Below are 23,019 nucleotides of genomic sequence, written 5' to 3'. Positions count from 1 at the left end.
AAAGTTTAACACTGATCTTAATAGTATATTATTAGGTAAGTTTACGTGAAGTTAACTTACAGTAAACAGAGATTCGCGAATGCGGCTCTGCCAGATGCTGAAGTGGCATATATTACGTAAATATAATGATAAAGCCACAATAACACATGAAATAAAAAAGGATACGGTCCGGGGCCACGTTGATTCGGCGCCAACGGCACCTGATTCCCGTTGCCACTCATAATCTTGGCAGCATAGGTGTCGGGACACGTACACCACTCAAGGTGGCACGTAAAATCGCCCTAACCGATTGTAGGACACATCCGGCACATAGGTAGATGATTTACCGACGTCAGATTGACAAGTCACACAATTCAATATAATACCTTTAAAGGCAACGTTTCTAGCAAAAACATTGTACTACACTTGAAAAATCACATATATTTTCGGAAGAACTAAAAAGCATCACTAAGAAAGGACCCAGTCACTAAACAAACGACAGTACAAAATGGCGGATGTTAACCAATAAACAAACGTGACTGTCACTGTTTCGAGCCGAAATATACAATATTTATTACTTAATTTTAACGTTGCTTCTGTTGTACTATTGTCTGAGTTATACTAGAAATGTAAAAATATTTTATCTGCTATAAATATATTAATACATTTTTTTTTTCAAATGATAAAACTGTCATACGATAATTCACGTCGTGTTCGTCTAGCTAATACTCTCACGTCACGCAACTCGCAACTCTCGCAAGCAACATCGCATGCTGTCATTCATTCTTTTTTTAATGTCTATTGCACACCATAGAGCCATAAGATAAAAGGCTAGGCATAGATGAGACGAAATTTGTAAAGGCCTCTCCACTCGTGCGCGAATCGCGGTGCAAAGCCGCGAATACATGAATCTAGTATTTTAACTGGATAAGGCATGATGGGTAGGGGAACTGAGCGAACGGGATAGTCTTATGTATCTTTCAGTAGGAGTAGCAGCGAAAGCGCTATTATTGTTTGTCCTTGTCACAGTCTCACATTTTTTTTATTCCCCTCCATAAATTAGTATGGGTTATTGGTGGGCAACAAATAAATTCGACCAATCATAGTATCGCATTGCCTATGTTTTGTCCCTCACGGAGGCACGCGTATACCGCTTCTATAGGATCCTACCTTCTATGCGCGAATACGAGTGTGAACTTGATTTCGCAGATCTACGAACTTGACTTCGATTCGCACACGAGTGTGAAGGAGGATTCAAGTTGGCAGGTTCAAAGGGGATGATTAAATCGACCGAAATGAGAAATTGTTCTCGCGTCCAGACTTGTTCCGCACCACCATTTGATCCGTTAATCTTAAAGCCATTACAGACGGCCGCACCGGACCGCAACCTTGGTGCTGTCAAAATATCTCTTTTTCTCTCTCACAGATAACTGCGTCCTTATCGGACGTACGGCGGACTACCTTACACACAATCGAACGTGTACCGGACCGCACCAAGTTTGCAGTCCGTTCGGCTGTACGCCATATAAAGCCCCCTCCACACTCGTGCGCGAATCGCGGCGCGAAGCCGCGAACGCGAGTGTGGAGTCGATTCCTCTGTCTGTGAAAATCGACTCCTACCCGGACTCCTACTTAAGGACGCAGCTAGAAGTGAAAACGAAAAAGAGATATTTTGACCGCACCAATATCACCGTCCGGGACGCCCGTCTGTAATGGCTATCTAAAGCTGGCCATACACACTAGGGTACGCCTGCGCAGTTTTACCTGTACAGTTCAACTGCGCAGGTAAAAAGGAGCGTGTGTGGCATTCGACTGCACAGTTGACCTGCGCGAATATGAAAATATAGCTGGTCAAGCAAATCTTGTCAGTAAAAAAAGGCGCGAAATTCAAATTTTCTATGGGACGATATAACTTCGCGCCTACATTTTTCAAATTTGCCGCCTTGTTCTACTGACACGATTTGCTTGACCAAGTATAGATATTTTTTACCTGTGTGCTCTTGAACTGTACAGTTAAAACTGAGCGTGTGTGGCGTTCGCCTGCGCAGGCCTCAGTTGATCGCGGTCTCGTAAGCGGAATGAAACGCTGGTTGAGTTAAATTAACTTTATAAATCAGAGCCCTGCCTAATTCCCCTGATGATAAAACATGTTTTTTATTCTTGTATATTTTTTTTGACTTGAAGTATATACATGGAAGATACATGGTGATGTGGTACCATATTTCTGACCATACTCTGAGGTGTGGATAATGTAGGTTATACTCATATTGAACAACTTTTATTATTTGTTATTTTTTGTCTTTCTTGCGCTTTATAATTAAAAACAATAACGTTAATATAGTGCTGCGTCAACATCAAGCACAGCTGACGACGGTGCCATGGCTACACAACTGAGAGTTTGTGCAGGTTTACCGCTGCCGTGTGTGTACTCTTGGTGTGCTCCACCCAGCTAGGGTTTACCTGTGCAGTTTAACTGTACAGGTAAAACTGTGCAGGCATACCCTAGTGTGTATGGCCAGCTTAATTAGTCTTGCAGTCTGTGGTTGCCATTGGCGTTGGCGCTCTCAGTATATATAAGTTACTCTATGGTTGGCGCATCATTGCAAGGAGTTCGAAATAAAATGAGCATTGTTTTTTGATTGTTATTATCAAATTGTTATTTACAGGTTTACTTCTTGGTCTCTTCCAAGAGTATAATAATATATGTATAGTAAGGTCTCTTCTTGGCATGTCTCGTGCGGTGCGCACGTAGTAATTTACTTACTGTGGTGGTTGGTGCAGTCGCAGCAGTTGGTAATTTGTCTACTTTTGGCTAAAACAATGTGTGTGTGACTGTAAAGATAGCATTGACGTATAAATCGTATAATACATATCTAAGGACGGGCTAATGGGGCACTAAACATCGTACTAGTTCGCGGTGCTACCCACAAATTCCAGCCAATCGTGCAGTCTAACGTGACTAGTTGCGACCAATAGCGCGCGTAATGCGAACTCGTCAACCAATCGCGCGCGTGATGCGAACTCGTCAACCAATCGCGTTGTAGCGATTTCACACCGCTGTACTGGCCCCTGTTATGCCGTGGTTATGCCTCATTATTATTGCCCGTAAAGCCAATCCCAAGATAGCCTTTCCCAATCAAATTATATAACAAAAACTATTATGACGGATTGCTGGTATGTACCAACAAACAATTTGCCCACAAGATATGACAAGATACACATATAAATAGGTACCTAGATTTACTTTCGGCATGCTGTAGGGGCCTCCCGCGAAAAGCGAAATTCGCGAATTGCGGGGATCTTTCTCGTTTACTCAAATTGAAGGTGTAATTAGACTAGCCCAGTAAAGGTTAGTTCAAGCATTAAGCGCCTCTAAGTACCTACTATACAGTCTGCATTACTTGGTATTACTACACGGTCTACATTACTTGGCTTACAACGACTGCAAATTGCAGTGTACATTTGTCCCCATCCCACATGACCGCCACCATACATGAGGCGGGGACAAATGAGAACGATTTATATGTACTTAAACCCTATTCCCCTGTGTGCCCGGCGGTGCAAATGGGAACACACCCAAATTGCTAGTTTCCGGCCGTGAAGTAGGTGGTTTACAACATTTTGACCTCCTCCAAAGAATAGCCGCCAATAGCAAGTACCTATAGCAAACTGCTATATCGAGCGACTTTGAAAAGTGGAATCTTGAGTGTTGCGAGTGTTTCAAGCCATTGACAGGTTAAACAAATTTTGCTACCTAGTGAAACAGAAAAAAAATCAATATTGGTGTAGTGTCTCATACCAAAATTTGTTTAACCCTTTTGAAATCTTCGCAACACTCATCATTCCACTTTTCGAACCACTCGCTACACTTGTGGTTCAATTATTAAGGAACCTTTCGATTGCTCGGGTATCAATGTTAGTACGAGCCATGGACATATAATTATATTACTTCGTAAGGACGCGACATACGGGCACTACGAAAGGGGCCAGTTTATGGGTGTGAAAATCGCATTTATTCACACCAGCGCGCTCAGTCGGGACCCGCGCGGCGCAATGTGAAGTTGTCGCGTAATGCATTTTACAATTCAAAAAAATGTCTAGGTGTGTTGTGAAAGGGTGTAAAAACTGAACTTATCAATTACAGAAAAATCTAAGAAATTGATGAGATTTCATTTTATCGGTAAGTAATTACAGCTTACATTGATTTCTTGCTTAAAACAAATTTTAAACGATCATTATTTCATTATTGCGCGTGCGGCCATGATGGCCTTGTACTTACGCGCGCCGTCCAAAGACACATTATAAAATAGACTGCACTCTCGTCTCCGACGAGCGTGCCGAACGAGACTTCTGCTACTACGTTCATTAAGAAGAGTGTCTATTTTGTGGGTTACGAAGTGCTGGTTAACTAACTTAAGAATTTTCCCTTTAATAATAATATTTTTCTAAATGTTGTCATTCAGATAATTATAAAGCTTCTTTGGTTGTTGAATATTTTGTATAATTATACGTGCTTAATTAAAAATATAATGTATTTATTTTAACATATTTTATATCTTTTAACAGTTTTAACACCCACTTATTGCTACTTAATATTAAATCAACTGAATTAATAAACTGGCACGGCGGAATTTGTAATTATGACATTTATATTAATAAAAAGGCGCATGCCTTGTTTAGCTGTCGCAGCAATAGCAACATTCATTCAATTGACACTTCGTCGTTGCCCTAAAGAAAATAAGGGGACACCGCTCTCCCTCGAGGTATTTTGTTCGGCGCGACGCGAGAGTGCAGTCTACTTTAACATAATATATGTCTTCGACTTGGCCGGTGTAGTACGCATACTATACAACAGATGGCGCCTGTGTTGCTTAACGAAAATGTTCAGTCGGATTTGTATGAACGCGCTTATCGCTTTAATGTACCATCCTACCTAGTTGACTACGGAACCCTAAAAATGGGTATATACAAAAGGAGGGGGGGGGGGGGAAATAACTTTTCGGCGTGTTTCTAGCATGCATGCCACATTTCGTGCTTTCTGCCGGATATATGGGACCGTAAGTAGGTAGATGAGGCTAAGATAAGCCGCACTAATATCTACACTTGAAGTAGGGATGTTTTTTTTTCGCTTCAATCCTATGGTGTGGGGTGTCGTTGGATAGGTCTATCAAAACCTATCTGACGAAAAATTACAATATTTTTTGATTCAGCGATCCGTTTGCGAATTTAAACCCCTCGCGTAATTAATGGCCCCCTTTGTAATTTTAAAGTGCCTACTTTAAAAATGAAAATATTAACGCTTTACAAACTTCGTTTTCAATGGATGTGCCATTTTATATGTAGTTATCTTTTTATAAGTACCTATCCATTAATGAATTGAGCTTAATTGAAAATGAACCTTATGTGCACAGGCTTAACGGTCGTGTATCGCAGATGAAAACATGAGATGGGTGCACAAGCGTTGGGTACAACGCTGAAAGGTCCGTTGTGATACGGGCTGTAAATAACGGAGCTAAGGTAAGAGGCGGTCGGTTAGGTCGTACTGCGTTAGGCGACATCGAGTGGATGTGGGCGGAGTATCGATCGACGCGCGGGGATGCGCGAGCGTGCCGCGGACGGCGCAGACAGTAAACAGAGAGCACGCTGACGCTCGTCAAAGGTAGTGCCCCGGGATGCCAACGCAGCTCATGTTGGCGCTGCTCGCAGCCACAGCAGCGAGCACCCTCGCCCGGCCTCCAGGTAACCATACTCACGGAAACACACTCGATGGAACCAACTGTTATATTTTGTCCATGCCCTAAGTCCTTATCGTCACTAGATAACGAGTTTCCCGTATCAACAGTCTGTTGCGTTGCGAATTTAATTAGTCCTTAAAACTTAGCTATTTGTGCGACACAACTAACCTAACCTTCTAAAATATAAATACATATTTAGTTAAATGGCTCGAAAATTCATTAAATGCTCGTCAGTTCACTGACTGACACCTGTTACGCTTTTTTCATTGGCGGACTGCCTGAAATCGAGTAATAAATAAATACATATAGGTACAACAAAATTAATATAAAGTAGACTAAGAACATAGCAATTCTCACATGACTTTAACAATAAGTACTTGATCAGATTTAAAAACATCTATAAATTTTAGCCTCATTGCTATTTCATTGCCAATTATATCGTGGAATAAAATACAAAGAGATGAATGAGATGATGTTATAGGAAGGTTCCTGTTGCCTTGCCTTTCAGTACGTATATACCTAGTTAATTGTTTTACAAGGGGGCAAAGTTGTTGTTGTTTAACCTCTCGTGCTAATATTGATACCCGAGCAAGCGAAAGATTTTGAACCACGAGCGTAGCGAGTGGTTGGAAATATGGAATCTTTAGCGTTGCGAGGGTATCAATACACGAATTCTATACAATATTTATCATTCAAAATCGTTTTAAAAGTCAATTCTACCAGCAAACATAAGAAACCAACTCAAAATTTGCGTTTGATTACTTTATGTCTCATGTGGATAAAATGCAACTTTCTTATCAGTTTTTGACTTTTTGAACTATCAAGAGAGCCTAGATCAGCGGGTCTGGTGAAAAGTAAGGGGAAGCTGTTTTACCTCGGACAGTTTTTTATTTTATGAATTTTAGAAAAAAAACTAATGGCTGTAGAATTATTGTTTATCCGAATCTTATAAGATACATTAATAAACTAAACTATCTAATACGATATAAATTTTAAAGTACAGTTTATTTATTTTGATGGGATACGTTGACGAAAAAAAAAGGGAAAAGTGTCCAAGGAACAACACCCCTGATGTACCTTGGTCATTTCCCGTTGTACCTCGGACATGATAATTGTAATTAATTAATTTATAATTTAATCACAGAAAAAATATTTATATATGTAATCACAGATATTTTTAGCATATTTACGCCATTGAATAGATTTTTCTAGTACAATTACCTTCGAAAAATATACTTAGCAATGGTATTTTTTTTTTGCCTAAATCATTGTATGCATTGTTTCTAAGATTGATTACTTGATAACTTATAACGCATATAACTAATAATCTAATACCTTTAAACGAGCAATTCTTGTTTATTTATATATTTATTTATTTATATATATATTTCGGGGATCTCGGAAACAGCTCTAACAATTTCGATGAAATTTGCTATATGGGGGTTTTCGGGGGCGAAAAATCGATCTACTTAGCTAGGTCTTATCTCTAGGAAAACGCGCATTTTCGAGTTATTATATGTTTTCCGAGCGAAGCTCGGTCACCCAGATATTAACTAATAATTAGAAATACGGCAAATATGAAACCTTAAGTTAATAAAAAATATTTTCAGTAAGTAGCAAGTACGGGCCAAGGTACAACCTATTTTCGTTGTCCGAGGTACAACAAAGCAACTTTTTGGACAAGTAAGCTTGGTAATTAGCACTTCCAATTGAGATTAGGCTGAAATGATCCTACCATCGAGTACCTAATTAACTTAAGTTTAACTTATCATATTAAGTTTTACTATCTATTAGCTAAACATGAAATAATCGTCCTTGATGTAAAGTTCGAAATACTCACTTTTCATAACACAATTTATATTTATTTTTTCTTGAGTTACCAGCCGCTCTCATGTTTCGTTGATAGCTTGTTTTTTATACTTAATAATAACGTTTCAAATAATATAAATTAAATATTTCAATAACCGTGGCAATGTGGAAATATTGCCATCTGTCCGAGGTAAAACCATGTCCAAGGTACACCAGTTTCCCTATATTGTTCCATATTCGTATAAAGAGTTAAGCAGTAAGTAATAAAAACTGTAACTACAGACAGACAGAATACATAAGAAACAAATAAGCTCTAACTATTCGTTGTACTATAATGCTTACATATACTTATGTTTATATAGATACGAAGATATTCCTTTGTTAGTGTGGTATATGGGATATGTCAGTATTAATTACATTGTTTATGTTTATACTGTAAGTTGTGTGATGTGGATGTATACATGTAGGTGCAGAACTGTCCCAATATTAGGTAGCATCTTAGTAGAATTATGGAAAAATTGATGTCCATAGGAGGGACTAAAAATATTGGAAAAAATAAAAATGCCATATTTTCCAGTTTCCAATCTTAAATTACAAAAAAAAGCGGCCAAGTGCGAGTCGGACTCGCCCATGAAGGGTTCTGTATTTAGGGGATTTATGACGTATTAAAAAAGAACTACTTCCTAGATCTCGTTCGAACTAATTTTCGGTGGAAGTTTGCATGGTAATATACATCATATATTTTCTTTAGTTTTATCATTCTCTTTGGAAGTGTCTCTCGCGCAAACTATTCAGTTTAGAAAAAAATGATATTAGAAACCTCAATATCATTTTTGTTGACCTATCCATAGCATAGGTACCCACACGTATGGGTTTGATGAAAAAAAAATTTTTGAGTTTCAGTTCCAAGTATGGGGAACCCCCAATTTTTTACATTTTTTTACTATTTTTGTGTGAAAATCTTAATGCGGTTCACAGAATACATCTACTTACCAAGTTTCAACAGTATAGTTCTTATAGTTTCGGAAAAATGTGGCTGTGACATACGGACGGACAGACAGACGGACAGACAGACGGACAGACAGACATGACGAATCCATAAGGGTTCCGTTTTTTGCCATTTGGCTACGGAACCCTAAAAACGGTAAATACCAAGTGTGGTACCTACCATTTTTAGGCAGATTTGTAGCGGATCTCAAGAAGTACCTAAGTACTGTTATGTAGTGCTTATGGAATTCGCGGTAATGTTTTCAGTATATGGTATTACAGTTTATATAACAGTTAGCTATATAAACATATAAGGTAAAACTTATGACGTCACTTTTGAATGACATGCTACTTTATGATCATCCGTTTAAGAACTACAATTGAATTCTAAGTCATACGAGAATTATGTTTAATTATAGCTTTTAAATAAAATAAATTATAAACTCCCTACGCTATAATGCAAAAGAGCTAATTACTATTCAAACTGTTGGATCGCTTTATATGAAACATATCTTAGTACCACCGCAAGAAAACTCACTTTCACGTAAAAAAAAAACTCATCGAAATCGGCCCCTCCGTTGGAGAACTACGATGCGCGATGCCACAGACATTTAGCGTCAAACATATAACACCCAATAAGAAATGGTATTACCTATGTAAGTAACTATCTATGTAATATTAAATTACTAGTCATGAGAAAGAGCTAATTGAATGACAGAGACACACAGATAAGATAGATAAAAAATACACCGTTGTATTTATTTGTCATATTTAGGAATAACTTGCAAAAGATTTCCTATTTTTCCTAACCTTACTAATGAAGGTTATAAACCACTGTTTTAGTGCCAGTTGCACCAACCACATTTGACAGACTTATCAACGGCAGCCGGCGCGCCCCGGCGCTTTACCATGAAAATTTCCATACATAAAAATTTAGCGAACTCTTTAACGATACAAACAGTTTAGTGCAACCGACCCTTAGACAATATTTGTTATGTTAGAGCCCACGCCGTCTCGAGTGGTGTCGCTGGAGCCCGCGCCGCGGGGCCCGCTCCGCCAGCGCGTGCCCATTCCCGAGTCGCGAGAGTACCTGTTACCGAGGTTCCTGCTGCCACACTTTCTAGGCTACGATGACAGCCCCCGGATGCCACCGCCGCCGCAGCGAACTTTACCCGACCACGATTGGCTGAACAAGGTCAGAATACAATTAATTTCAGCTGGATACCTGGGCATTTTCATTTTAACTTGCACTTTAAAGTGCGATTAAGTCGTGTTTCAGTAATGTTTAACCGTTACATTCCTGACAAAATGTATGGGATTTGACATTAACCGTCAGTTTTGTAACGATTGCTAACCGGCCGTTAAAGGTGCACATTTAAGTAAAAATGCCCATCACCTACGGAGGACATTGTTCATTTTGTACAGGTACCTAATATAAAGAACTTCAGTGAATTTGCCTTAGCTGAGAATAGTGGGTCGATAGAAGCTTGAATCTTGTAGGTACAGTACAGTACATATATCGAATGTATTACTAGTACAGTATATAGGTACATTTATATACCTTTATTTACATTTATATTATACCTACGATGATGTGAAGATATAAGGTTACCTACCTTGCAGGAAATTGATCGCATCAATCAGATGTCAGGTGAAAGTGAATCCATCCTGAGGCCATACGATGAGGAGTTGGCCCACTGGATTGCCCGCGACCCTTATGTGCAGCGTATGTTCGAAGATCCCGTGAAAACGGCTCCTAGCCACAAATTTGTTCTAGAGTCTATGAACGAAGCAGATGAAACCAGAGAGAGACCACGTCTAATGCTGGCTCCCTCTATTCATGAAATAAAAGGCCTAAGCAAACGCCCCGAGAAACCGGCCAGTGATGATAGGAAATCATTTGCGTTCACCCCTCTCGATAAAGGCTATTTTGAACCAGACCTGATGGCGAAAACACAACGTAAGTAATAGTATTTAAGCCGCACGGTCTGTTTTAAAACATGGGGACGTTCATATTTGCACACTTATAACGTTATTAATAATTTATTTCTTAAGTCCGTCTAATCTAAGGTAACTCAGCTAAGAAAGTGTTGCTAACTCCACCCACTTCAGAAGCCACTTCACATTCTGTCACAGCAGAAAAGTCTGTCTAAAGTTAGCTAGGTCTGACTTTAGTACTTGTATGTAGTTTGCTGGGGGCCTCTTATTAGATAAAAATATTTTTTTGTTTGTCTCCGAAATGGAGTTAATTAGAATACCGCCGCCGTCTTTGAGAAGGTAACTTAATTTAAGCTCAGAAATGCGCCCTTAAAATAAAGCAGTTTAAAAAAACATGTAAATAATAAATATGTATATGATAAAATAATATAAGTTTTTTTTTATAGAAGAAGTTATAGTGGATACACCCAGTATCGAGGAACCTTTGGCAGCTATGGTTAAGGAGCCACCTCGGCAAACTCGGCAAAATCCCAATCTCAGTCGTACCAAAACTCTTGTCACCGAAAACATAGACAAACTGAGAAGCGGACTGTAAGTAAAGTCACCTGTATCCTTACTACGAGTCATTGACACTGTTTACACTGACATATACGAGCAGGTACGCTAACGATTACGTAACGTACTTTCTATGCATCTCGCTCGTACCGACACATTAGTGTAACAAATGTTTATATGTGCCTCAACCTGCAATGATTTGACAGTAACAAACAGATAACTAACGCTAGCCTCCCTTCGGTATTGCTTTTAGGGTAATGAGAAGGCTGGCTTGACCGGCTTATAAGCTCGAACATTTTGATGAGTCATTTGACCTTTAGAAAAGCTTCAGGCTAAGCTTATGCTAAAGCATGATTTTACGATCTTTAAAAATATTCTTAAAACTAGAATGTTAAACGCAGTGAAGAATTTAAAGTATGTATTTTTTAATATTAAAGGGCTGAGTCAAATAAAATGACCTACATTTTTAAGTTAATAATATGATAACACGGAATCTAAAAGCTAGAAACCTAAAATGTTGACCTTTCTATGTTCCGTATTAGTCTTCACGCTAGTTATTTCTACTATAGCGAAAACTCGCAAATTGCCGGCATCTTTCTCTTTTACTCCAATTAAGGCGTAATTAAGTAGATAGAGATAGGTTATAGGTCATATCTCTCGGCTCAAGACCTCAAGATTCGGCAACTGCGACTTGAGTTCGAGCTCATTTACAAAGGTTACATACCTATTTGGTTTTTAAGGTTATGTACCCAAAGGGTATAAACGGCACCCTATTACTAGTTTTTTGCGTAATGGTACGGAACCCTTCGTGCGCGAGTCCGACTCCCTTTCTGTAGTCGATAGATGTCACGAAATCCTTCTTTAACCTATTTCGCAAAACCTTTTAGAAACACGTGCTACCATTTTTATGTAAAATAATTAACGATACTATTGTTGATTATATGTCATCATTATTCAAGAAATACCTAACTCATAATCTTAATCGTGAAAACAGTCGTTAATAAATAATAATAAGTAACAAAATAAGAAATTTTGGACATGCTATTTTAGAAATGGTCTTATTTGCTTGTATACCCCACGTAGAAAAGTTGGTAACACGTAGGTACGTAGGTATTTTGCTGCTGACTGCAAAATATGTAGGTTTAAATCACACGCTTAGAAAAGCACCTGCCAATTGCAGAATTATTCAGTTGGATGCGTAATTGAATCGGAACAAAATTAATTACTATTTACCTACCGTCGGCCTCCGCAGTATGTGTACTTATAGTTAGGTACTTACATAGATAGACCACTTTATTAATCGCCAAGTGGAGCTTTTTGCAATGGAAGCCAGCATGAAAAACCGGGATAAACTGTTTCGAATAACATCGTAATAGTTGAAACAAGTGTTTTCACGCGTTTTCTTTTTCCACACTAAGTAGGTATATATTTTTAAAATCCAAAATACCCCGATGTTTTTGATATATCCCCCAATAATCAACGTAAGTCAGAAATTTGCAAATATTGTACACCCCTACCCTATAAAAATGGTTTAAGGTGAAGAATTTAAATGTACATACATACATATATATCCTTGGGTGTATGAATGTTAACTATTTTGTTAACATTCTAGTTATTCTACCCTCAAAATGCACCATTTTGGGGGAAACTCTTATTTTTATGAGTTAAGGATAAGTATATAAATATACATCAATTAAGAATGTAGGTATCTACAATTGGACAAACGTTGAACTGGTAATCTCTCTCTTATTGATATGATTGTTCCTTTCCTCATAATTTGGGTTTATACTTAATCTTAATTTTTTATTAGTAAGTGAGGCACTCCTGGTAACTCTTGCTGGTTCAGAATAGCTGCTCACAATCAATAAAGTCACAAGTCTATATATACTTACTTCGCTATACCTACATGTACCATGACACCCCGAACAGTCGGTTTCTTTGTATTTTAGTTGTAATGTAAATGATTAGTAAGCTAAACATTTTCTTGTAGTTGCCTTCTGTTGTGACTCAGTAGACAGTGAAGTATTAATTACAGGGCTAATAAGGACTACCGATTACCTGTCTCCTTACTGCCAACCAACCTGGGCTGGTTGAAAATAAATTCTGTTGAGGATGAGGAGAGGTGAAACTGAAATGAATTTTATCCATCATTTATAGAATATCCGCTACCCTAATACCCTATATCACGCATGGAATTATTCCGTTTGCAGGTTAATACCTAAACTCACTGAAAAAATATGGTTATTTTTATTGGAATCTTATGTTTTCCTAATTGGCAAGTTTTTAGAAATCAACAAGGTACAATTACATGTTCCACATTGTTTTGCCTATGCAATTTGCGGGTATAAATGGGAACAGTGCATCTTAAAACTTAATGAGTAGACATTATTTATTCCATGTATATTTATCTCACTACGTTCCACTGACACTCATTAATAGTCACAGGTATACGGTATAGGTACTTATACGATATATACATGCAGAAGACATAAATATCAGTGCATATAGAGACTAAATAGGCGTTGTAGATGGAATTGTTGAATCTGGTGTGATTTAATCCGCTATAGCGCATAGATGCGACAAACTAAGTAAGTATTCTAAATGTGTAGGTAGGTACGTTTATTTGAACTTTATACTTAGTGAGCAAATCGATCTGTATCGGTGGTACTCTGCGTCTGCAAGTGCCCGCTGGGTAAGCTAATGCTAAGGAAATTAATTAGGTACCTACCTACAATAGGTACCTATTATATAGTAGGCAAAGTAGGTATGTACACAATACATGCCTACTTTGTAACTCACCATAGGCGGGATTGTTTGCCTTAAGAGGTTTAATTTTACATCCCAAATCCTCTGTGGACCGTCATGATCATCATTCATAATAGCTATGCTTATACCGCAACTGTATATTGTAGCAATAAACTGTACATTTGAACACTAATATGTACTATACATTAAATAGGTACAGGAACAGCACCTATTTTTTTTATTGTAGAGTACGGGTTTACAAAAATAATTTTCAAAGAAAAATAAGATTACGTTAGCACAAAGGATTCATACCTGTATAGCGATTATTACCTACGTATGGATCTCTATGTCCATTTTTGATTTATCGCATATGTATAACCGTCAGTCGTTTAGTCGCTATTATTTAGGTACGTCTCTTAACTTTGCAAATAAAACGTAAAGAGCGTGTTGCTCATGTTGTTATTATAACGTGAGCTTTCAACAGAATTGTACCGTGTAAAGTGACAAGATACATTCCAAACTCTTCATCTCTTTCACGCTGAGCTAGGCAGTCTTCTTCATATATAGTTCTTACACCCCATACATTCTAAATTCAATTCTTTATCTTTAAACATTGATTTATATTTTTATTTGCATTAGGTATAGTCTTCGTACTGCAAATACTGCACAGTTATTATAAGTTATTGCTTTAACATTTTTGCTTAAAGTTATATGAATTTGTTTAGCCCACTTCCATTTGTAGATGTCATTGTAGACACCTCACACTTTAGAGCATATACATATTAGACAATTGTCCCTAACCTTTGCATCCTTAGTAATATGTTATAATTACAAATTAGTACCTACATTATGTTAAAATATAGTTACATTTCAGCAACGGCCACGAAGACGGTTTGATGGCAGAGAAGGGTAGAGAGCACATTCACGTTCTGGAGGCCTCCAGCAACGACCCCATAGACCCACTGTTGTTTGCTGCCGTAGGCGGGGCTATTGCGGCAGCTGTTAGCCTTACCATCTTCGGATTCACCTTCGCGTGGTATACGTGAGTGTGCATTACAGATTACAGATCTACAATTTTCCTGAAATTTTCGCAACAAGAGTACCTAATGTAAGCATGTGACACGAGAATGTATATTATTGGCCAAGGAACTGTGGGTTGCCACAGTTTTGCTTTATTGCATCCATACTAATTAAATAGGTCATACAAAACGTACAAGCAAAATTTAACGTATTACAATGAAGTTGACAGGTAAAAATCTATCTTGTTATTACTGGTTGCACCAAAAAGAGTCAAAAGGTGTATAGGTCACCTTTTCGCACAGGTTGGCCAAAAAAGCGAAGGCTGCAGCTGACGTGGACTACCCGGCTTACGGAGTGACGGGACCTACGGTAGACTCTACAGGCGACAGGAAACTTGCACACTCGGCGCACATGTACCATTATCAGCACCAGAAGCAGCAAATCATTGCGATGGAAAAGTAAGCTTTAATATCTTCATTGTTATATTCCACATTGCTGGCGAATAAGCATTCATTTCTCCCGTTGTCATGAGTGTCACCAGCCATGAGCCTCAAGCAAACAAACAAAGTAGTCGGACAAAAATCAACAACTAAGTCCGAATGATGGACTAATTAGTACACATCTTGCGATGAAGATCAGCTTATTAAATCTTTATAAGAACTGCCGAACTGAAGAAGTAAAAAAGCCGGTTTTTATGTTTAAAGCCGAGACAAAACAAAATAAGCTTGCCCTAATATAAGCTGTTATGTTATAGCTGACCTTCTACGGCTATTATTACTTACGTCTATTACCTTTAGTGCCATTCATACCGTAAAATGGGGTGAGTAGGGTAGGCCCAAAACTGACATTCAAACCTCGATAACATTTTATTTTTACATATACAAACTGAATGGTGTATATAATAAGTGTTCCGGACGTTTGTATTTTAGTTTTTATCTTATTTTGGGTAGTTCCATTTCATAACTTTGACGATAAAGAGGAAAACCCACCTCACCCCGTAGTGCCTCGTATTTGGGGTGAGAGGGCTTTTCATACAAAGGTGATTTTGGAAGAATGTTGGATCGATTTTTTTTTATTATGCGTATTACTATAGCTCCATTTTAAATTGAAATACATTATTTTTGTAGCAGTAGCCTTAAAATCCCTTCTCACCCCCCTCTCAAACCTTCTCTCCCCATTCATAACCCACCTCTCCCCGCGAAACCTACTCACCCCATTTTACGGTACTTATTTACCTACGATAAGTCCACAAACTTTACGGAAATGTTATTTCTTGTAGTAGGATAGACCTGGAGCAGCGCCTGGGCTCGGTGTCGGAGCCCGAGTCGGAGGAGGAGAACGAGGAAGGTGACTACACCGTGTACGAATGCCCCGGTTTCGCCACGGTAAATAAACTATCTTTGACGGACCACTTCGTTTTTTCTTATTTTTTCCACTTAATCAAATTACATAGATAAAAAAAAGCATTTTGAAGAATCAAGTGAAAAAAGAACCTTTGGTCCTAAATGCGTGTAATCCGAGTTTGCCCAATCCCAGGAGGTGTGGTTAAATTTTGGAAGCCTTGGGAGACATTGGATTGCCTAATCATTCGATGTAGAAGGAACCCACCATCAATAACAATGGCACTACCAGCAAGGTATGGTGGATCAGACACTGGTGAAAAGGCGTTAACATGATCATACCAAAAACATAGTAATTAAAAATCGCGGCCATTTTTACAACTTAGACTACGAATTCATTTCGGATCCTCAGCTAAGTATACATTTTGTTCATGATTCGAGCAGATTTTCCGTCGGACGTACCTTTTTCGAGCTACAAGCAAAAAACTGAAAAAAAAGCAAAAATGTTTGCGCACCTCCACATGCAAACTCGGATTACCTACACGCATTTAGGACCAAATAAAGGTAATTAAACGATTTCGAGCTTGGGAAACAATTCTTCAAATCTAATTTAATTGGCCTAACTGAGTGTACCTACAAGTATTTACACACGTGTTGAATGTTTTACGCACAGACTGGTGACATGGAGGTGAAGAACCCGTTGTTCTCAGACGACCCCACCCCGGCCACTCCGGGCAAGTGCGAAGTGGTGAAACCCCAACCCAAGGACTAACTGCATACCAAAAATTCTTCCTTCTACGGCTTTGTCTTCTTCCTTAATAACAATAACATGGTTAGTCCTCTTTTAGTTTACAGTGTTCAGTTAGAATTTAAATTATTTTGACTACTTGTTAAGTAAGTATTTAATTACGCTTCTGATGGATGCGAGCGTGTCGTTCTGCATCCTTCATACTTATGTCAAAAGTAACTTCTATGTTTGTTTTTGGGCAGTGGTTGAAAACAATCTTACTTAAAATATTATATATGCACCAAAATAATTAGTTATAAAAAATACATTGTTATGTTGTACAAATTGGCTTCCAAGGCTACTTAAATGTTAAAATTAAACCTCAATTCTTAAAGCCTAACCCATGTGTCAGTTTAATGTCTACCAATTATTAAAATATAACACATTTTATGTACCTCTTCAGTCAAGTAATCACATATCTTCTATTTACAAAGGTACCAATGCATAAAATGAAAATAAGTGTTCGCGTTTCGAACATATATTACCTACTTTTAAAATTCTGGAAAATATTCCGGTGATTAGGGTAATCAAATAATGTTTCGAATAAATTATCATTCATTCATTCATTCATTCATTCAAATGAAATTTTATTAAACATACATACATTGAACATGGTAGTACTTAATTACTGTAATTAGGCTATAAAAATTATATAGTACGACTTATCTGCCGTATATATACAGTTATTTACAAATATAAATCGGAGTTACTCAATGTGGCAAAAGTAGTATATATATAATAGATTAATGAATGAAATAACTAAATGTATCAATACTGAGACTCGTCTGTCCCACCCGTGGCTCGGCATCCTATTGGTACCTATTTTGCATAGAGTACACTTTATCAGTATTATTTCTGTGTTTTCTCACATACATAATAGCTAATAGGTACTTAGAAGAATATGAAGAGAACAGGTACTTACCTATTTCCAGGGATTCTAGGCAATATTTGCATCGAATAGTGACTAGGACTACCTTTACGTCAGTATAGAGTTCGATATCACGTGTACCTACTTACCTAAATAGTATCCGTATCGTTATAGCAAATTGGTTGTAGGAACCCTTTTATGACATTACTTACATACTTATACATATTATTAAACACGTAGCTAAAGCCTGTTTCTTTATCCCAGATATCGCCGCTATACTTACTCAACCTCGTATCTGCAACACTCATTTGATGACAAAAACACCCGTATTCCGAATGAAAGAAAAGCGACATTTCCATCAAATGATTGTTGAAGATATGAGGTTGAGTAAGTATAGCGACGATATTAAGGTTGTGCAATAGAACTGTCATTAATAGGTATTTGTATTCATTAGGTACCTACACTTTGTACCCACCTATCTCCCCCGTGACACTTTTATTTATTTATTTAAACTTTATTGCACAATACACACAAATAATGTACAAATGGCGGACTTAATGCCTAATGGCATTATCTATTATCCATTTGCTCTTTCTCTTATAATGTGTAAATATATTTTTAACTGCTTTCTTCCTCTTCTTGCGTTTTTTCATTGCATATTTGTGAATACTGGCGTGTGAATTTATTAACTCCGCCGCTACCTAAAGGTTGTCTGGCAGATAAGAGATAAGACCTCCTGTTTTTTACCTCTTACTGTTTTTTTCTGTATTCTTTTTTTTCTATTAAGGGGTGCAATAAGTCTTTATTCGTCTTTAAACAAATACTTTTATTTGTATTGTATTTGGGATATTAAAGAAACAGGATTTAGAATCCTCTCCACTCCATACATTGTTTTGAGCTACCTTCCAGCAAGGGCCTGGATCGGCCTAAAATCGTTGTTTGTGTTTGGTGCGAACGACTTACCTACTGTTTGGTTTTGATATAAGTATTTATTGTTTTAATATCATCTTTACAAAAAATATAATAATATATTTATACTGTAGATATCTATATTACCTATTGTAACCAAAAGGTGCGAATTTGATTCAAGTGTGTAAATGTAGAATACAGATTTTTTTAAACTTTAAGGACTTTATGTATCTTCATATACAATTATTAATACCAACAAGACACTTTTTATACTTTATCAGCCACTGACGTATAGTTATTTGTTATTATGAATATATATTTTGTGTTGAAGAATATGTATGTACTTGCATTAGAGGAATCGGTTGAAATGATTAAGTACCTAATCGGGGTCAATAAGTCTATAACCAGCTTTCTTCAATAAGCGGTAATTAAAAAGCTTATAATTTGTCTGGTTATCCCACCGACGCGACCCATATTTATTCTTTGATTAAAACCTCGTCTGATTAAAATTTACCTACATATAGATAAAAATACTGAAATATAAAATATACAATTCATGAACATTTATTAAGTACCTAATCATTTTATATGCTCGTAAGGTAAAATTAACAATAAATTATCCATTTTCAAAGTATATCATTCCTATATTATGTATTTATGTCAGGCTGCACTAATTAATCTTGAAATCGTGACACTTCACTTTTAAACTTAACTTTGTCTGGCAAATATTATGTACATTGCTATACGAGTATTTGGAACTACTTGCCTGTCATCAACATTTTTTCCTGTTTTACATTGAATTACAGAGCACAACTACGATTACTTGTTGCGATAGAACATGTAAACGTTGATTCGGAGGATAGGTATCAGGGCCGTGAGGGCCGTAGCTAGAGTTGAATTTATGATTAGGGTAGACGTAACAGGTAGTTAAGGCAGGGCGCAATACCTATATTATCAAAGTGGATGGAATTTCTTAAGGTAGGGCATTGCCCCTCCCTAGCAACGGCCCTGATTGGTAGGTACTTATTATTTTACGATTTATTTACCCCTGATAACGGCACCAATCATGAGACATTGGAGTAGGTACCTACCTAAAGAGAAAATTTTGAGTATTTTTGACATTTCGCTTTAAAAGCTATCCTATTCTTCTTTTGTTTTTGACATGTTTAATGAAAGATACTGCAATTTCTTTGAACATAAATAACATCTTAAAACTATGTTTGTAATCATTGAGAGTAATAGGCGCCATTTATTTTAAAACAGGTTGAAAGTTAGTGCATCGTCAACGTCAAACTTAGCAGTTCTATGGCTCTTGATTAGGTATAGCAAAATTTTGCTAGTTATTAAAAACTTAAGTTTCATTATTGGTGCCACGTCCATTATAGCGGTGTTTACCATAATATATCCTACTAACGTCGATGATGGCAAGTCGGCAACCAAGTATGTAACGTTAATTCTAAAACAAAATTACTAACTTATTCTATTTGCTATACGAGCTTAGGGCGAAGAGAGAAAAAAATATAATTATATTAACTACACTAATTTAATAAATATGTAGATACCTACATATATGCGGGAACTTTTGAAACTTTTTTAATTTTTTAGTACTAATTAAGTTGTCACCAGTATGTCACTACCTTGCAATTATTTAAAATGTTGAAAGCATTGAAAACTTTTCAATAATTATGGGGCTGCGGAGGGCGGATTATAATAAATACATATGTAGTTTAAAGAAATTAATTCCCACCGCAACTAATTCCAACCGCATAAAATATATTTACACGGAGGCAATATATACGTGCTGCCTGACCTGCGTTTATCAATTGTTTATCTTCTTGTAAACTCTGTGCGTAGTGCCGAAAAAGAACAGCTGTGGAATATTAGGGAACCTATAATATATTCTATGATTTCTATGGCTCTTTCCACACAGACCCTCCCTACTCTAACGGGCATTCAGAATAGGTATGAAATTAAGAATTGTTTAGCTACGAGTACCTACATCAACGTCTACGCACGCATAAAAACGCATATATTAGACCGTGCGCGAATATATTAGATGCGCGAAATTTTCAATAGGACGATGTCCCATCGCGCCTACATTTTTCAAATTTGCCGCCTTTTTCTACTGACAAGATTTGGTTGACCATCTATATATCCTAAATTTATACATTGCCGCAAGTGTTAATTCATATCGCAGAATGTTATTTATGTGGGTATCTTATTACCTACTTTTGTTGTTTTAATTATTAGTTAGCAAAAAGTAGAACATATTTATGAACAAAATCGCAAGGGTTTCTATCTGCGGGTCTAACTACTGGATAGTTTATGGTTCTAAGTAAATGTAACTAACCTTCACTTTTAGAAAAAAATGTTTAAAAGCATGAAATGTGGTAATGTGTAAATCATATAATTGCAGGTGACTGTTCACCTGCAATTATATGATACTCTTCGAAGGCCGCAAAATATGTGACACGCTCATATGTCTCTACAAATAATAAGATAGTGTCAGATATTTTTGCGGCCTTCGTTGTGTAACATATTACTGCAGGTGACTGTACATAAGTATGTTTCGAGAGTCAAAAGGTATAATTAGGTAGTTGGGCTCGCAACCTGTAGCGAATTATTTTTCGAGTAATTTATTATCTAACTGTCAATTTTAATTGACTGATTATCCAAATCAAGTGTCTCACCGTGCCATAATCAGAAATCTTTGTCATATATGTAACTAAAGTAGTCCTTTAATATATATATATTCATCGGTGTACATTTCTTATACCTATGTGTATCTTTCTTTGTTGTTTTTATGGGTAACATATTATATAATAAACGGTATCAAATAAGTACTGAAACGCATTTATTTCGTAGCGTACCCACCAAATCCAACCATGGAGTAGTTTGATAAGAAAGCACCAGTATATAACCAGTATTGTAATTGTAACTATTTGGCTTGGCGCCGACTTCAAACGTTTCAGTTGCTAGCGCATATAAAACGGGATAATATTTTATTTTTCCATTTATAGTTTTAAGTTTTTCTGTAAGACTCGTTCCTGTCTGGCCAAACTGTCATGTCATATCAAATCACTAAACATTTTTGCGCTTCGAGTATTATTCGCTTACAAACGGTTACAATTATTATTAAACATTATTTTATAAACCAAAGCTTTAATCTAAACGATTCAATAAATATGAATAAACAAATTTTGTTATTTTTTTTTTCTTAACATGAAAAGTTTTACATTGGTTAGGTATTTTAGGTATGGGTTGGTAATATCTACCTACAGTAAAGACTGTATAAAATAAAATCTGGTCATGCATGATCTGGTATCTTTCTACCGAGTGTAAGTGCCTAGATTTTTAAGCAGATCTTTTATTTTTAATAATCTGCAGATATACCTAATAAGTAATAACAGATATTTATTGAAATATTTCTTATTAATCTGTAATAAAATAAGCTTTTATTTAATACCGTCCGCACGCAATTTAACTAGGCAACCTATTTGCAATGTGTCAATGTGAATAATGAATGGGAGGTGAGGGTATATCTTATCTTATATCTTTAAACGAATAATTGTTATATATTTATTTATTTATATACTAGCTTTTGCCCGCGACTTCGTCTGCGTGGAATAAGTAATTTGGGTACCTTACTTTTCAAACAAATCTGTTTTTTATTCATCCTTCTTGTCATCCCCAAATTGGTTCACTCTATAAATTTCCATCCCATTTTTTATACCCTTAAAGGATAATTTCGGGAATAAAAACTATTCTGGAGATATCCTTCCCAACAGCTCAAACTATCCGCATACCAAGTTTCATCTAAATCGGTTCCGCGGTTATTGATTCCCCATACAAATTTCCACCCCGTTTCACCCTCTCACTCGCCCCTCGAGTTCTGGGATAAAAAGTATCCTATGTCCTTTACCGGAACTCAAAGTGTCTGCAAATTTCAACTAAATCTAAACAAGTGAAGAGGTAACAGACAGACAGACAGACAGACACACTTTCGCATTTAAAATATTAGTATGGATGTATGGATATATTTCGGGGACCTAAGAAACGGCTCTAACGATTTCGATGAAATTTGCTACATGGGGGGTTTCGGGGTGAAAAATCGATCTAGCAGGTCTTATCTCTTGACAAATGCGCATTTTTGAGCTTTTATATGTTTTCCGAGCAAAGCTCGGTCTCCCAGATATTATTTCTTATACCGTATCTTACACTACTAGAGAAAGTCCTCAAGATTGCTAATTAAATTATTGGCAATCGTATTGTGATCTAAAAAGGGTACGATTTTTCAAACATCAGTTTTCTGAACCTACGACAAAGGTGTCGAAAGTTAATTAAGGA

At 36.9% G+C, this 23,019-nt stretch overlaps 2 protein-coding genes across 3 annotated transcripts in view; one reads left to right on the top strand and one right to left on the bottom strand.

The window, feature by feature from the left end:
* The window catches only part of LOC134661319 (eukaryotic translation initiation factor 4 gamma 3-like), a 45,345-nt gene extending 44,638 nt beyond the window's left edge, over window positions 1-707 (bottom strand). Inside the window, exon 1 of the mRNA XM_063517321.1 lies at window positions 166-707. Coding sequence (XP_063373391.1) covers window positions 166-221 — 56 coding nt within the window. The 5' untranslated portion in view covers window positions 222-707. The remainder of the gene's footprint in view (window positions 1-165) is intronic.
* A 4,854-nt stretch (window positions 708-5,561) lies between these two features.
* Window positions 5,562-16,936, top strand: LOC134661337 (protein cab-1). Of its 2 annotated transcripts, XM_063517369.1 has the most exons (9): window positions 5,562-5,718; window positions 9,512-9,705; window positions 10,134-10,470; window positions 10,895-11,039; window positions 13,039-13,125; window positions 14,623-14,790; window positions 15,071-15,226; window positions 16,048-16,153; window positions 16,782-16,936. In XM_063517369.1, exons 1-9 carry the CDS (start codon window positions 5,652-5,654, stop codon window positions 16,878-16,880), a joined length of 1,359 nt encoding a protein of 452 aa, XP_063373439.1. In that variant the 5' UTR covers window positions 5,562-5,651; the 3' UTR covers window positions 16,881-16,936. The 2 variants fall into 2 exon arrangements, with proteins under 2 accessions (XP_063373439.1, XP_063373440.1); XM_063517370.1 differs by lacking the exon at window positions 13,039-13,125 and having other exon boundaries at window positions 16,782-16,935.
* Window positions 16,937-23,019: the final 6,083 nt, after the last annotated feature.

This window comes from Cydia amplana, chromosome Z (assembly GCF_948474715.1).
Source record: "Cydia amplana chromosome Z, ilCydAmpl1.1, whole genome shotgun sequence".
Taxonomy (NCBI): domain Eukaryota; kingdom Metazoa; phylum Arthropoda; class Insecta; order Lepidoptera; family Tortricidae; genus Cydia; species Cydia amplana.
The sequence above is the reverse complement of the archived record's forward strand: the minus strand, read 5'-3'. Positions and strand labels throughout refer to the sequence as shown.